Source organism: Pongo abelii, chromosome 2, assembly GCF_028885655.2.
Source record: "Pongo abelii isolate AG06213 chromosome 2, NHGRI_mPonAbe1-v2.0_pri, whole genome shotgun sequence".
NCBI lineage: Eukaryota > Metazoa > Chordata > Mammalia > Primates > Hominidae > Pongo > Pongo abelii.
Genome location: NC_085928.1, coordinates 29657426 through 29674437, shown reverse-complemented (window position 1 = coordinate 29674437; position 17012 = coordinate 29657426). Strand labels below are relative to the sequence as shown.

Here is a 17012-nt window from a genome sequence, read left to right as displayed (position 1 = left end):
ATGTGGGAAGGAGACCAGAGTAGGCTTCTGGGTAATGGGGTTATTTTAACTGAAATCTGAAGGATTATGAGTTAGGCAGAAGAGAGGAAAAGGTGTTCCAGACATGGAAAGTCAAGTGCCATGACAAGGAAATACGAGAAGATGTCAAGTTCCAGAAAAAGCAAAGTGGCCTAACATGGTTGACTGCAAAGAATGCGCAGAAATGAAAGATGGAGGCCTATGTAGTTAGAATCCTTATATGCCAAACTAAAGAATTTTAATGATATTCTGAAAGCAATAGCAGCTACTGTGAAAGATACTCAGCACAAGAGGGACAGGATCATTTTACTGCCTTAGAGATCCCTGGGGGAGGGGCTAGGTGACAGGGGTAGAACCAAGGAAAGATGACTGGCTGTATCTGAGAAGAGCGTAGAAGACTACAGGTAGGAAGACTAATTGCTCTGCTATGATTCATACAAAAAATGAAAAGGATCCAGCCTATAACAAATAGTGGTAGAAACAGAGATAGGGCAGAAAAGAGTAATATTTAGAAGGTAGAATCAACTGGACTTGGTGAATAATTATAGGAGATAAAAACTGTGATTTCCAGGGTTCTTATTTGTAGAACACTAAAAACAGTAGAGGGAATACATAAGAATAATTTTAAAAAGGGAAGGGTGATTAGTTCATTATTGGTTATGCTGAGTTTGTGGTATTTGCTGTATATTTAAATGGAGCAACATAGGCACCTAGAGCTCAGGAAAATGATCTGTGCTTGACATATAAAATTAGGAACATTACTAATTTGGTAACCATTGAAACCACAGAACACATAACTAAAGGAAAAAGGTTTAGAATATAATACCCAGAGTCCCCAACACCTAAAGGTACAACATAAATAATATAGGAAAATAATACTAGGTAGCAAAAAAAAATCAGGTAACGATGTAACCAAAATTAAAGAGGACAGAATTTCAGGAAGAAGGAAGGAGACATGTCAAATGCTAAGGAGAATTTACTTCAATTAGAGTAACAAATACATAACTAATATTTTGCATGTTTTACTTCATTTATTAATTTTTCTACAAATCAGATGTGTCTTTATGTTCTACACACCTCTGTTTCAGCTTGAGTTCTTTGACAGCGATGCTGAGCAATCAGTCTATCAGCCTGTGCAAGGGCTAGAGCTTTTGTTTCCAAAAGATCTTGTAGCCTGCTTTCTTTGGACTACAAGAAAACATATCATTAATTTTCATTTTAAGAATACATCTATTAAAGCTTATTACACATTGTTAAAATAAGCTTATACTCACAGCTAATGTGGATAGTTTCATTTCATATACATCCATTATGTCAGATATTCTCACATCACAAATCTGATCCTTTACCTACATTTTAAGAGTAAAAAAAAAAAATCAGAAAATTTTAATAAAATATTTTGACACAATGACAAAATAAATGCCTACTTCAAAACTAAATCATTAAAACTTAATAATGAGTAACAAAATAAAAACAAATGCTACATCAGATAGGTCACAAATATTTCTTTTTTTTTTTCAGATGGATCTCACTCTGTCACCCAGGTTGGAGTGAAGTGGTGTGATCTTGGCTCACTGCAACCTCTGCCTCCTGGGTTCAAGTGATTCTTCTGCCTCAGCCTTCAGAGTAGCTGAGACAACAGACATGCGCCACCACGTCCAGCTAATTTCTTCCATTTTTAATAGAGACGGGGTTTCGCCATATTGCCCAAGCTGGTCTTGAACTCCTCAGCTCAGGCAATCTGCCTGCCTTGGCCTCCCAAAATGCTGGGATTACAGGCGTAAGCCACCGCACCCGGCAAAATGTTGAAATTTTGACTGATTTTTCTTATTTCCAAATTTTCCAGAATATTGTTATTTCTTATATTAAGTTTTCAATAGTGAAATCTGTACCTGACAGTGTTCAGATACACGTTATAATCGGGACTGACATATAGCTAATATGTACCAGGTTATAATCGCTATTTTTCACTCACCACCATTCCAGACTGAAGTTTCTCTATTAATTCTTCAATATTCAATCCAGGAACACCATCTTTCAAATGAGGAGGAGTTAAACACTTTATTGATGTTGGAAAACTGTGATTTGATGATTGCCAGGGCATTTTTCTGGGTATATGTTCTGTTTCCTGTTGTCTATAGGCATTGTTTGCTGCTATACTTTCTCCAAGTCTGAATGGGAGTCAAAGAAAGGAAAAAAAATTATATGAAAATAGAAAAAAAGGCAGACTTGGTGCAGACTTAGGGAATTTTTAAGAATGGGTCCTTTTTTTGAATAGAAGTCTTCAAATAATCTTGGAGACCATGATGAAATGAAGTCTTGGGAAATATTCCAAATTTTCCAGAGCACCCACTTTTCTGTTTCTAACCCTTTATAGACAGCTTCACCTCTGGTTTGGAGGCATTGTAAGACTAGTTTATGAGTGTGGATTATCTGTAATAAGTACAAAGTTATTGGTACTGGTCAGAATAATGTTCTTATCATGGGTGATATCACCTGGTCTTTACGTCCTTAGTCCTTTTCCTTTCTCACTCAGTACATACTTTTCACCAACCTGACCTCCATTCTATCCCTTTAAAATCCTCTCTTTCTCCTACCTCAGGCCTTCATATGAGCTGTTCCTTTATCTGGAACACACTTTCTACCACAAAAAAAATATTTTTTCACTTATCTCTTAACTAAAGTGCAAACTGCATGATGGCAGGCACTCAGCCTAATTTACTATAGGCTGGGCATGGTGGCTCACACCTGTAACCCCAGCACTTTGGGAGGATCACTTGAGTCCAAGAGTTCGAGACAAGCCTGGGCAACCTGGTGAGACCCTACCTCTATAAAAAAATAAATTAATTAAGCAGGTGTGGTGGCACAAGCCTGTGGTCCCCGCTACTCAAGGGGTTGAGTTGGGAGTATCACTTGCGCTCCAGAGGTCGAAGCTGCAGTGAGTTATGATCACACCACTGCACCCCAGTCTGGGTGATAGAGTGAGACCCTATCTTGAAAACGAACAAGTAAATACACACACAAAAAAACCCTACCTACCAATGCATCCATAATATACATTCAGCTTATTAAACTGCTCAAGATAATGTCAAATAAGGGCGTTAAATAGTAAGCATAAAATGGACATCTGAGATAATGCCCAAAGAGAAAATTATTTACAACACAAATAAGACAGGGAATGCCAAGACACAGTGAAAATGGTGGGAAGGCCTCACACAGAGAGGCAGAGGATAAGACTCCCATGTTCAGTGAGGCTGCAGATTTCCCCTTTGAAGCTTTTAAGGTTTTGTTTCATGTCAGATTACCAGTTTATGCAAGCAGGCCACCACAATAGAGCAGCTTTACAGACCACTTATAACTTGTAACTTGAAAAGCTTCCTATGTATTTTTGTTGTTGCTATTTAAAAAATATTTATTATAAAATTAAGGGAATTTTGGTTTTATCTTCTCTAGGTCTTACATCCCATACTTTAACTCTTAAGGTATGATGACCTAAATTGCTAATTCTGAAAAGTGGAATTGCTAAATCAGTGAATAGCATATAGCATGGACCAGCACTTTTTCTTATAGGTCAAGATAGTAAGTATTTTAGACTCAAGGGCCTATCTGGTTTCTGTCACAATTACTCAATTCTGCTTTTATAGAGTGAAAGCAACATAGACAAGAGTATAAAAATGAGTGGGTGTGGCCATATTCCAATAAAACTATTTACAAAAACAGGTGCCTGTCCACTGGCCAGTTTGCTGACCCCAGTATATAGGGAATATCTTACCTGTTTATCAACTACTTCAAATTATTCAAACCATTTTTACAAATTCATACATATAAATGACTTAAAAAAAATTTTACACCAGCCTCCTAATAGACATTTAGTTCAGAGAGCCCTGAAACCTGAATTTTTTTTCAAACATAATTGCAAATATTCTTATTGTTTGAAAGTAACGAGTATAGTAGAAAATTTTGCCTGGTCGTCATTTTTCCACTTTCTGATAAAAGCTCAGATTTTTTTCTTTAGGAACTCTCCTATTCTCCTATCCCAACTAACTTTTAGTCCACATTGTTCTCATGGATAACCCAGGCCTGGTCAATGACTAATGCTTAGACCTTTTCCTTAAACAGTCAGGAAGGAAAAGCTCTTTCTATGGAGGAACTAAACTGGGAGGATGTAAGCTTAAGAGTGTCCAGAAGTTATCATTAAAAAGAAGTGGCTAGTGACATAGAGGGATAGTACCTGAAGAACATTTAACTGCCTGGATCTAGCTTTTCCCTGAGTGAGTATACATCTGAACTTTTCATTTATAAGAATCAAACATTTTTAGAAATCACTTGAAAAATTACTATTACAATGAAGTCTTCAATTCACTAATTTGCTTGTGTAGCTATACTGAGGACTAAAGAAACATAGCAGGGTATTCCAACACCACAAGAGATACACTGCAAATGATTACAACTCACACTAAAGCAGGAAAATCTGGCAGTGGAGCAGCTTCCAATAATATTCTCAGTCCAGACTGTACTTGTTCTCTATTATCTGACGTTAAAGCAAAAGCCAAAGGAGTAATCAAACGTGGGTCCTAAATAAATCAGAAACCAAAAAAGAAGCAGCAGAAAGAAAAAACAATGTCAGCTCTTTTAGATAGGAGGTGAGTAAATACATGCAAATCTTAATTCTAGGCAAATTCTAAAACGTTTCTAATGTTTGAATATATTATAGTCTATATTATAATATAGTTTGAATATATTATACCTTGATAGAGCTGTTTACACTGCCATGCAATCAATATGAACACAAGTTTAAAAATAATCTGGCAAAGGTTTTGAATGCTTTCAAATGTGCCTATAAAAATTATGCCTTATATATTTTTGTGGATTAAAAAACCCACAACTGACTGATGTGTAGAATTAATGTTTTTTTCCAAGCTATAATTTAAAAGAAAAAAAATGGCCAATCACTTCCAAATTAAGGCTACAAAATAAAAAGTAAAATTCAAATTAAATTAGAACATTTAAATTTAAAGATCGAAAAAATACAGTTACTTCGATCATTCATGTCAGTAAATATTTTACATTAGTATTGTAAGCCCCAAGTCATCAACATATATCTAAAATGTCTGGGACCAGAAGTGTTTCAAATTTCTGATTTTTTTCAGATTTAAAATATTTACATGTACTTACTGGTTGGGCATCCCTAATCCAAAAACCCAAATGCTTCAGTGAGCATTTCCTTTGAGTATCACCTTTGAGCTTCATTTTGGTACTTAAAATGTTTTGTTTTTTGGAGCATTTCAGATTTCAGATTTTCAAATTAGGGATGCTCAACATGTATTATGAAAAACATATCTTAAATAATGGACATGACATCAGTTTGACTTCTTTAAAAATACATTGAGATATGAGTGAAGAAAATATTAAAATATAAATCCCTTATAATTAAAATATTGAGTACCTTGTAGGTACTTGAGTATAATCCAATGTCACAGAACTGTGATAAGAGCAGAGCTTTATCTCCAAAACCCTCAATGGTAAGCCTCATTATTTCCAGTTTGTATTGGAGGAAATTGAAGTTGAGAGAGGTGAAATAACTTACTCAAGCCTGTACTAAGAACTCAGTAGAGTCAACATTTGAACTCAGTCCCTTAAACATGCTCTCAAAACATACCAGTGGTCCCTGTCTAAGGTTTCAGTTTTCGCTTCTACACTGTCTATACAGTCACTAGAGACATCTCTGTTAAGCTACTGTGGTAACTTAATTCACACATTTTTGTTAAACATCTGTTGTAAAGGTAGGTGTTGTAGATATCAAGGTAGATGATATTACACAAAGTTTTTAAGAGGCTAATATTTTGGACTAGTCTCCTCCACTATGCTTTAGCAGACCAGATCAAACCAGAAAGGAGTCACTTGGATGAGTGCCATGTAATCAAACTGCACTTTGAAATGGGCCAGTTTTCCAAAACACCGGGAGATTTCACTCAACCTGAGTCAGTGTAATAAGGAAGCCCCCTTTATTATAACTCTATAAGAAAAGTAACTTTGAAATGACCAATCTGCTTTTAGTTCCCTATTTGTGCTTTCTTCAGCCCTTTTCTGGTCTATAAAGTCAACCTTCTCTGCTTAGCCCAAGGGAATGATTCATTCTATTTTATAGAATGAGGTTGCCAAATTCTAGAATCATAAATAAAAGCCAGTTAGAACTTTAAACTAAATTTGCTGTACTTTGTCTTTTGATAACATCTAGAGATCATATTCAGCTACTATTATTGAAATTTGTGAGTTAGCTATTTTCTGCACAGCCCTTCTAATTATCACAATCAAGTCCTTTTCTTCCAAGCTGTCTCTCTATCCACTTAATACCCTAAATCAACCCTAACCAAAAACAAAAACCCTAAAACAAATACCACTCCTCCTCCAATGCCACCAGAAACAAATGAAGAAATGTACAAATACAACACAAGAAAGGAAAAGGCTGAGGAAGCAGCACTATTGTGAACATTATCTACATTAGTATCATAAGCACTTATGTTCAATTCCTGTGAAAGTATATAAAATAACTGTGCAGTGAGACTATTATAACTGCTTAAGACAACAACTTTAAACTTTCTTCTCATTGCCAATTCTAAGAGAATTATCTTCTAAAGATTAAGAATATTAAAACAGAAACTTATATTAGGACCATTTATGTATGAATAAACTTCAATGTTTGAAGAGTTTAAACTCACCTGAAGGATTTTGTAGAAGCTTACTTCCATACCAGGAACCAATGGTTTAAGTTTGTTAATCAAATCAAGAGTTTTCAAAATTACATCAGCAGCAAGTTTGCTTTAAAGATAAATCACATTTAAATTAGGTAACTGAAAAATTTCTTAGAGCTTGTTTCTGTCCAAAATTCTAAAGAAAATGAAAAAACCAACACTTGTGTTTTTAAAATTCAAGATGATAAAGTCCTGTTTCTATTGAGAAGTAAAAATCTCAAAGCAATCAACATTCTTATAACTCAAGACCCAAAGAGAACAAACTGGCATTAATAGCCTTAGTTTAGACAGTGTTTCTTTTACTACCAACATGCTTCAACTTTGTTTCAAGTAAGTAGTAGTTTTGAAACACAGTCCATTTAATTCTTAGCTTTGTCACTAGAATATCAACAATAGACGGTAACCTTAGGCAATATAGAATATCTAATATGTAATGAATGAATTACACGAGGTCATGTTCTGAGTTTTGTACCTGAAAGTAGTATACAAATATAAAAACAGATAATTTTTACTCTAAAGGTGCACAATTACTGACAATTGTGACATTTGTGGAAACAAACAAATCAGTGTCTAGCACTCAGCAGGTCCTCAGTAAAGATTAGATGGACTTAATTCATGAGGAGGGAAGGGGTATAAAGTAATATCTTATTACCATCAGTGAAAATCCACCTTTAACCATAATTCCTGACCTGCCAAGGAAAGAGAGCTGTCTGTTATTAAAAAGCCTTTAGCAGTGACTGATTTCCTTGTAATAAAACTACCCTTCGGTTTTTTCATGCTTTTCATTTAAAAAAGTAAAATTAATTACTGAGGCAACGTCAAAAAGGAGCTCCAGAAATGTTCAGAACCCTTAGATAATTATAGTAAGTTAAAACAAGACAAAACAAACCTAAACAATAAAAAACAACAAATGTTAATACCTTTCTTCAAAAAGCACACAATCTACAAATTGAATGAATTTACAAAAAATTCATTATGAAAATATGTTTGTTAATCTGTTATACTTTAAGTTATAACCAAAGGATGGTCCTCCAAAAGGATGAGAATCACCACATCTTTTGATTTTTTACTGCCTTGCCATTTTGTCGTTAGAGTTTATATACTCACCATAATTCAGAATCTGCGACCTTTGTTCCAAATCGCAGGTCAATCTTGCCATATGTAAATTGTTGTTCTATAAGAGTGGTACACTTGACAGTTGTCAAGATTTTTGCAATATGCATTTTTAGTGTATCATCTCCACAGAGAGGTTAAGTTTTGTTAAGATATACAACAAAAAAATTCTCACTTTATGTGTAAAAGATAACATTCAGGATGATTTCATACAAATTATATCATCACTGTCATCCAGTATAATTATTGTTAAATTAGCTCAATGACAGACAAGGAAACTGAAACTCACACAATTTAAATGACTAGCAAGTGGTAAGAGATGGACTGGCACCAAAGGTTTCTGACTCAATGGTTAAAACAGCGAGGATATCTCTCCATTGGATGTCTGTTTTTTGTTAGGAAGAATCTCAATGGTTCAATAAATATTTATCGAATATGGGTAAGTTGTTTTGTCATATTTGTATATTATAAATTAATGTAAATAGCTATTATTTTAAAAGGGCCAAGTTGTGGTCCAATTCAATGAGAAGGCCCCACTTTATTAATTATAAATATCTCCGAGGTCAAGCAATCATGTATCCCTACTGCAGTGATTCTCAACTTGGCTGCATGTTAGAATCAACTGGGTAGTTTAAACAATCACAAACAAAAAAGCCAACACGCAAACACACACCACCTAATGATTTCAGGGTTTCACATCACTCCAATCAAATTAGAATCTCTTGAAGTAAGGTTCTAGCATCGATTTTCTTTTCTTTCTTTTTTTTTTTTTTTACATGTTCTCCAGGTGATTTTAGGTAGAAAATCAGGGTTGAGAGTCACTGCTTTAAAGAAGAAAATTAAGGAGCAGTACCTTAGAAGAGGATATTAAACGGGTGGAGTTTGCTCTAGGACAGAGTAGAACATATTCTTGTCGCTCTGAGATACAAGGAAACCTGACTAGATACATTTAAGAGATCTGGTTGAGATACAGTGGCTCTTTGCTCATAGTAAAAAAGTATTAACGAAATATTTTAAAATTGGGACTTTTAGCAACTCAGAATTAGTTGGTCTATGAAAAAGTAAACACAAGGAAGACCTAGAAAATCAGTATATAGAAGTTAAGCAGTGAAACTAAAAGGTTTCTTTTTAAATGAATGAATTTGTGTTGTTATACTTATCTTTTCTTATAACCATTATTAAAGCAATTATGAAGGCTTTATTTTTAAAACATAAGGTAAAACAACTGAGCTAAAATCATGACAACTCTATCAGTATTTCTTTATCCATGAATACACATCACCAAAAAATGGCAGTACTAATCGTCCAGGGGAAATAATTAGCATCAAGCAGAAAACAGTAACATGGAGTAACGGAATATCATTTTAGAATTTACCACCAAATGTCAAATTGTGATACAAATGTTAAAATCAAGCTTAAACAGCATTTTTAAAAATGTACCTTAACTTAAAAGTTTTACACAGAAAAATAAGGAAAAAAATCATGGATCTTTTTCACTCATTAGTTCAATAATTCTAGATAAATATGAGCATAAAGTGACAAGTTACAAATAAAGACAAAATGCACTGAATGCAATACTAGAAAAAAAAGAATGGTTAGTTATACAGTTTTCATGTTAATGACAGTAAAGGATATTTAACAAAACTTCAATGGCCTTGGCAATCCTTTCACATTTTTTTCTTATTAAAGCCTCATCTAGATTTTGTTCTGTGAACTGAAGTTGATCAAGGATTGTAGGCAGCAGAAGGGTCACAAAACGATCAGCCGAGGAACAGTTAGCAGCATCTATGACATCCTGGAGAATTAGCCATCACAAATGATTATAAGCAAAGATGGAATATACAATACAGAAAAAGTCATCACTGAATTGTAACACTCTTTAAATTTTTTATATTTCCTTCAATATGCCATTGACCTAAGTCTCCTGTGAATATTTAAATTTTTATTTAAAATTGATACTTTTATCCAGTTTTGAGGGCTATGGCTTTTTTCTCAAATTAGACAGTAAGGTTTTACAAATAAGACCTTTTTAAACAGACTTTGTGATTTAAAAATTATTCTAAACTAAAAGTATTTACTGAAAACAAATATCCTGAATCTGCTAAAAGTAATAACAATAATTAAATAATAGACATTGGTCTTAATAGTTTATGACCACAAATAATTTCCCTCAAGACCCTCAAAGGGCTTTTTAAATGTTAAAACTGATTGTTAAATAATCAAGACCAAGATAAAATAGAAAATTTTGTGCATAACTCTTAATGAACATATTTAATCACTTCATACACGTATTTGTTTGTGTATAAGATCCAGTTATGTGAAGGGAAATACTTTCAGGAGATATTGGGTTAGACAGAATGGATTTATAAACAGGGAGAATAGTAGAGAATATTAAATTGCCCAGATAGTAAGATCTACCAGAATGTGGAGTTTTGTCTGTATCTTAAGTGCCTAGCACATTATCTGGCATGCTCTATTCCATTTCACTGACTGAATCCAATATGCCTCTACTGTCCATTCAATGGCCTACTAAACTTGGTAGATGGCATCTATTGCAATGGAGAGACAATGTAACTATCCCAAATAGTCATGCAACAAATTATATAAATCTTTTTAATATCTTTACTTATTACATTGAAATGAGCACTATAAATATATATATAAACTACTCAGTGAAAAAAAAGGAAAACACTAATATATATGACTGGCATAAAAAAACTTAGTCAGTCTAGTATGACTGTTAGTAATTGAGATGTTTTCCTCAAGTGTATGAACTGGAAGTTTACAAAGAACGTTTTTGAAGACAAATTGTTAATTGAGAGTCACAAAAGTAGAAAAGTCAATCTGTCAGTCATCCTATTACCTCAAATATTTCCTTGAACAACTCCAATGCTAAAACAGAACAGTTTTCTGATCCGTCCAAAGGTTGGCTTAACCAGCGCAGTAGAGCCACAGTAGGTTCTAAACATTTAGTATGGCTTCCCAGAGTGGCGCTGCCAGGTGGAGACTGTTCAAACATCATCTGAGTGAGCACATGGCGCAGCTGAGTCACTGAACAGAAGGCAAGAAGTAATTCTAAAACCTGTGCAATATAAAGTACTCATTAAACATCAATTTCACTGAACTTTAATATACAAAGCAAGTATATGAAGCTGAAAATGCTACATATTTTAAAGAAAATATTCTAAAACAAAACTTAAGTTTTTTCTTTCAATATTATTTTTCAAATGTGTGAATAGGTTCTAGAAGGTTATAAAATAAACTTATTAATGGTGGTTACTCCTGATAAGCAGGAAGGACTGTGAGAACCTCAGAGGGAAGGTCAACTTCAACTAATGTTAAACTCCTCCCACTCCTTCCATAATAATTAAATTATTTTTAAACAGAAATCTGTTTTGTTTATAATGACCAAAAAAACCCTAAAAAATAAAATTGGAATTAACAATACTTGTTATAATCCTAAAATTCAGTAACTGCTATAAAGGACACTGTAGCATAGAATATAAAACCTTCAGGATGGTTATTTCCACACTGTTTGCATACTGTTGGCATTATGACCCTTAGCTCTCCTACTGTACCCCATTTTTCCTCTACTTTATAAACGGGGCCTTATACCATAACATCCCCCATCAACCAGTTTATTAGATGTTAAGATAAATTCCACCTCATTTCACATACTACCAACCTATCACTAAAAAAAAAAAAATTTTCTTAAGATCTCCTTGTCTCTCTACTTATTTCCAACTTTTTAAAAGTCTGTTTCTTACAAATGATATATAATCGGGATTTGTGTTTTAATCAGCTTGATAGTATCTGAATTTGAAAGAATCCAGTCCATTAGCATTTACTGTAACAAATGACAATCTTTAATAAACTGTAGTACAGTCATGTGTCACTTAGTGATGCATATGTTGCTTAATGCATCATTAATTTTGTGTGAACATCGTAAGAGTGTACTTACACAAACCTAGATGGTAGAGCCTACTACGTCCCTTTATTGCCCGTGGGCTACAAACCTGTACAGAATATTACTGTACTAAATACTGTAGGCAACTATAACACAATTGTAAGTACTTGTGTATCTAAACATAGAAAAATACAGTATAAAAGATTAAAAATGGTACACCCGTATGGGACACTTACCATAAACAAAACTTGCAGGACTGGAAGTTGCTCTGGGTGAATTAACGACTGAGTAGTGAGTGACTGTAAAGGCCTAGGACATTACTGTATATTGCTGTATACTTCATAAAGACTGTATGCTTAAGCTACACTATTTTTTAAAATTTCTCTAATAACCTTAGTTTACCAGAACTTTTTAACTTTATAGATGTGTCCATTTTTAAAGTTTTTGACTCCTTTGTAGTAAGAGAAACACACTGTACAGCTATACAAAAATACTTTATTTACATCTGTAGTCTATCGGGTTTTTTTCTATTTTTAAAATGTGGGTTTTTTTCTTTTCAAACTTTTTTTGTTAAAAACAAAGACAAAAACACAGACATTAGCCCAGGTCTACACAGGGCCAGGGTAATCAATACCACTTCCACCTCCACATCTTGTCCCACTGGAAGGTCTTCAGGCGCAGTAACACACAGGGAGCTGTCATCTCTAATAACAATAATACCTTCTTGTGGAATACCTCCTGAAAGACCTGCCTGGCTGTTTTACAGTTAACTTTTTTTATACGTAGAAGTACACTCTAAAATAACAAAGAATAAGTGGTAACACCTTTATTAAAATACTCTGTACTGTATACAACCTTAATATGTGTTATAGTTTTATACAGCTGGCAGCTCAGTAGGTTTGTTTACACCAGCATCACCACAAACACATGCAATGCACTGCACCACCATGGTAGAATGGCCATAATGTCATAGGCAATAAGTCTGTGTCTGTCATTGACTAAAATGTCATTATGTAATGCATGACTATATTTATTTTCCAATAGGTAATACATTCACATGGTTCAAAAGACAAACCCTGTAGGCAAGCAATGTTACCAATTGTTTGTGTATCTTACCAGATGTCCGTTATAAACACACAAGCAGATAGCTTTCCATGTACATTAGTTTTCTTTTAATATACACATATAAAAGTAAAAAAACTAATTACTAGTGCAGAGCTAGATGACTTTCCCAAAATGAACATATTCCACTGTTGATGGCATTTGGGTTATCATTGTTAGCTATTAGGAGCAGTACTACATTTTGCACACATGTAAACAATTCTTAGGGATAAATACCTGTAAGTGAGATTTCTGGGTCATAGTTTATACATATGCCCAGTATTAATAGATACCAGTTTTCATAATTGGTTGTTCTGTGAGTACTAAATGAGAGTTATTACTATGTTTGCTATTTTCCTTATTTTTCATTTTAATCAATTGGTGGGTGTCAGATGGTATCATACTACCATTTAAATCTGCATTTCCCTTTAGATTGATAAAGTGGTAAATGACTTCATGTTTACTGACCAATTCAACTTTTTTGCTCAAGTATCTGTTCGGCTCTGTGTTTTTTCTGATATATACATACAACGTAGAAAAATAATATATTTTGGATAAGAGTCCTTTGTTAGATATATACATTGTAGATATCTATTCCCATTCTTTGACTTTTATTAGTGGTCTTTTCATAAATAGAAACTTAATTTTAATGTAGCCCAACTTACCGACTTTTTTACTGTATAGTTAGTGCTTTTGTTTCCTGTTTAAGAAAATCATTGTCTACCCCAAGGCCGTGAAGATACTCTTTAGGTGTTTTTTCTAAAACATTCCTTATTTTCACTCTTCACATTTAAATCTACAACCTGTCTTATACTGATTTTTGCATTTGGTATGAGGTACGGGGTCAAATTTCAGTTTTTCCCCATATGTATATTCAATTGACCCAGTGTCATTTATTGAAATGACCATACTTTTAAGACTCTACTGTTGTCAATCAGGAGACCATATGCTGTGGGTTTGTTTCTGCTCCATTCTGTTCCACTGGGCTGTCTATCATTATGACAAAATACTGCACTGTCTTTAGACTAATCCCCTAAGCACCTGACATTTTAACAAATCAGTTAATAGCATCATTTAAAAACTTCATGTTCTATTTGTCACGAGAATATAAATAAAATATATATTTACTGATCTTGTATCCAGCCAACTTGTTAAATATATTCACTTAATTTTAATAATAGATTTTAGATTTTTTATACTCTCATGTCATCTGAATAGTGAGTTTTATTTCTTCCTTTCCAATCTCTGTACCTTTTTAATTTATCTTGCCTTATTAGGCTGGTTGGGACCACCAATACTAAGCTGAACATCACTGGTGATAATGAACATTCTTTTCTTATTCCTAATCTTGAGGAAAGCTTTCAATAATTTGCCATTTAAAAAGATAATGCAGTAGATTTTTGGTAATTACTCTATCAGGGAAAGGAAGTTACTGTTTATTCCTAGTGTGCTAATCTTTATCTTGAATAGGTATTAAATTTTATCAAATGCTATTCCACCTTTAATGAGATAACATAATTTTTCTGCTTTTGTGTTAATGTGGGAAATTATATTAATTTCTAAATGTTAAACCATCTTTGCATTCCTGGAATAAACCTCATTCGGTAATAAGACATGATCCTTTTTATGTGTCACTGATTTTGATTTGCTAATGTTTTGTTTAGAATTTTTGCAATATGTTCATGAAAGATATTGAGCTATAATTTCCATTTGTTGTAGTATCCTTGTCAGGTTTTGCTATCAAGGTTATACTGGCCTTATAATGAAAGACACTATACACTATTACATATTAAAAAAAAGACACTCAACTATATCTTCCCCAAGATGTATTTTACTTTCACTTCTCCCCACTTCTATCATAACGCGAATTATTTTTTACTTTAAAAAATTAAGTTTTAAATTTTTATTTATTTTTATTTTTTTACTTTTCCATTCTCTTTCAGGTTTTGATACCCATAGAATGCTTCTACTCTCCTGTGCTACCTGACCTCCTAAATTTCCTGAGATGGTTTAATACCTTTAGATTCGAATACTAGATTTTTCCCTTGCTGTGTGTTCCTATTCCAAGAATCCTTGTTTAGCACTTATATTACAGATTCCTAGTCACTTTATTAAGATCCATTTAGATACTAATTAGAAATAGTTCTCATATTACGCATGAGAAAGGAATTTAGAAACTCTAGGGTTCGAAATAAAAAAGAAAATATTGTTAAGTAACAAACTTTGTACTGTTTCAACCTTTCTACCATCTTTTAGATCACTGTCGCAAATGATTAGTTCAAAGTCATTCTAATTTTTTTCTTCTGTAAAAACTTGTAAGGTAAAGGCTGACCTGGAAAAGTCCTACTTCACAACAGACACAAAAGTCACTTGTAGGAAGATTACAGATCTATATGTGAAAGTTAAAAAAAACTAGGAAGCTTTTAGAGGAAAACAATGGAGTCCATCTTTGTGACTTTGTAATAGGCCAAGAGTTCCTAAATGGAACACAATAAACACTAAATTGATCTACATTAAAATCAAGGCACCATTAGGTGAGTAAAAAGGCAACTCACAGAATGGAAGAAAATATTTGCATGTTATATACCCATCAAGACTCCAAAATAACTCCTCCTACTTATAAGTAAGAGAAAGACAACGCATTAAACAAATGAGCAAGAGATATAAACAGACACGTCAAAGAATATACAAATGGCCAATGAATATGTTAAATGATATTTTTACTAATTAATAAAATATTAATTTAAATTATAATGCAATACTACTGTATAGCCATTAGAATTGCTAAAATGAAAAAGGGAAAATATCAACTGCTGGCAAGAATGCAGACTGACCAAATATTCATAAACTGGTCCAACTGACTTTTTTTGAAAACTGTTTCATAGTGCCTACTGAACTTATGTATATCATACTATGACACAGTGATTCCACTCTAAGATATAAAGCTAAAACAAGCATGTCCATAAGCTCACCAAAAGACATGCAGAAAATGGTAAATGCAGGTTTCTTTATAATAGCTGATGTTCATAAAAGAACACCAATTGTGCTCCTTTCCTCCTGGGGCCCAGTGTGCAATGGCTGCAAACAGCTGCCTCCTTGGTAGTGTGCATGGCCTGTTGCTTGTATGGGTTGGCCTAAGAAACCTTAGAGACAGCCCTTTCCAATGTACATTCATGTCTCTGACCTCCTGCTGTCCCCCATCTAGGCTTCTGAGAGATATTATGCAAGGTGTCTTTGGAAAGTCCCCAGGGCACAGTGACCAGGGTTCACAGTGGCCAAGTCATCATGTCCATCCACACAAATCTGCAAAATAAGGAGCATGCAACTAAGGCCCCATGCAGCACCAAGTTCAAGGTCCCCAGCTGCCCAAAGATCCACATCTCAAAGTGGGGCTTTACCAAATTTAATGTGGATAAATCTGAAGACATGGCGGCTGAGAAGTGGCTCATCCCAGATGGCTGTGAGGTCAAATACATCCCCAAATGTGACCCCCGGACAAGTGGTGAGCACTACATTCATGAAGGTGTTCACTGTAATGTCCCCTTATTCATGCTCATTAATAAATCATACTCCCTTGTCCAAAAAAAGAACCCATCTAACAATCTACAACTATATGAAATATGAGTGAATCTCATCACATTAACATTATGTTGAACCAAAGAAAGTCTAGACAGAAAACATATGAATTATATGCTTTTATTTACATAAAGTTCCAAAATATATATGTACATGTGTATATATACACACGTACACATGTATACGTATATATATCTACATATATACGTACACACGTGTATATATACGTATATATGTACGTATATATGCACACACGTATATATGTAGATATATATACGTGTATATTTATCTATGTATATATATACACACATATGTGTGTGTATATATGTGTACATATATATGTATGCTGTTAGAAGTCAGTATAGTGGTTACAGCAGTCATCTTTGGTAAAGGTAAGGAATAGGAAGGGGTAGGTACTGATTAAAAGGGAGCACAAGAAGAGTTCTAGAATACTGGTAACATTCTACATCCTGATCTAGACACTGGCTACATAATTGTGTCCCTACTATAAAAATACAGAGAGCTGTGCATTTGGATTTTTCTGC

General features: G+C 33.8%; 1 protein-coding gene and 1 non-coding gene across 4 annotated transcripts in view; one reads left to right on the top strand and one right to left on the bottom strand.

Annotated features, from left to right (window-relative positions):
* The window catches only part of CIP2A (cellular inhibitor of PP2A), a 39808-nt gene that overhangs the window by 9599 nt on the left and 13197 nt on the right, over positions 1–17012 (bottom strand). For all 3 annotated transcript variants that reach the window (XM_002813319.6, XM_063721797.1, XM_002813321.6), the window contains 8 exons: positions 10747–10965; positions 9519–9678; positions 7878–8019; positions 6738–6837; positions 4474–4592; positions 1994–2189; positions 1293–1367; positions 1096–1206 (listed from right to left, as the gene is read on the bottom strand). In XM_002813319.6, the coding sequence (XP_002813365.2) occupies positions 1096–1206; positions 1293–1367; positions 1994–2189; positions 4474–4592; positions 6738–6837; positions 7878–8019; positions 9519–9678; positions 10747–10965 (1122 nt within the window). The remainder of the gene's footprint in view (positions 1–1095; positions 1207–1292; positions 1368–1993; positions 2190–4473; positions 4593–6737; positions 6838–7877; positions 8020–9518; positions 9679–10746; positions 10966–17012) is intronic.
* Positions 15914–16047, top strand: LOC112132890 (small nucleolar RNA SNORA70). Its single transcript, XR_002914592.1, has one exon. It is a non-coding gene; the product is annotated as a small nucleolar RNA SNORA70 (small nucleolar RNA).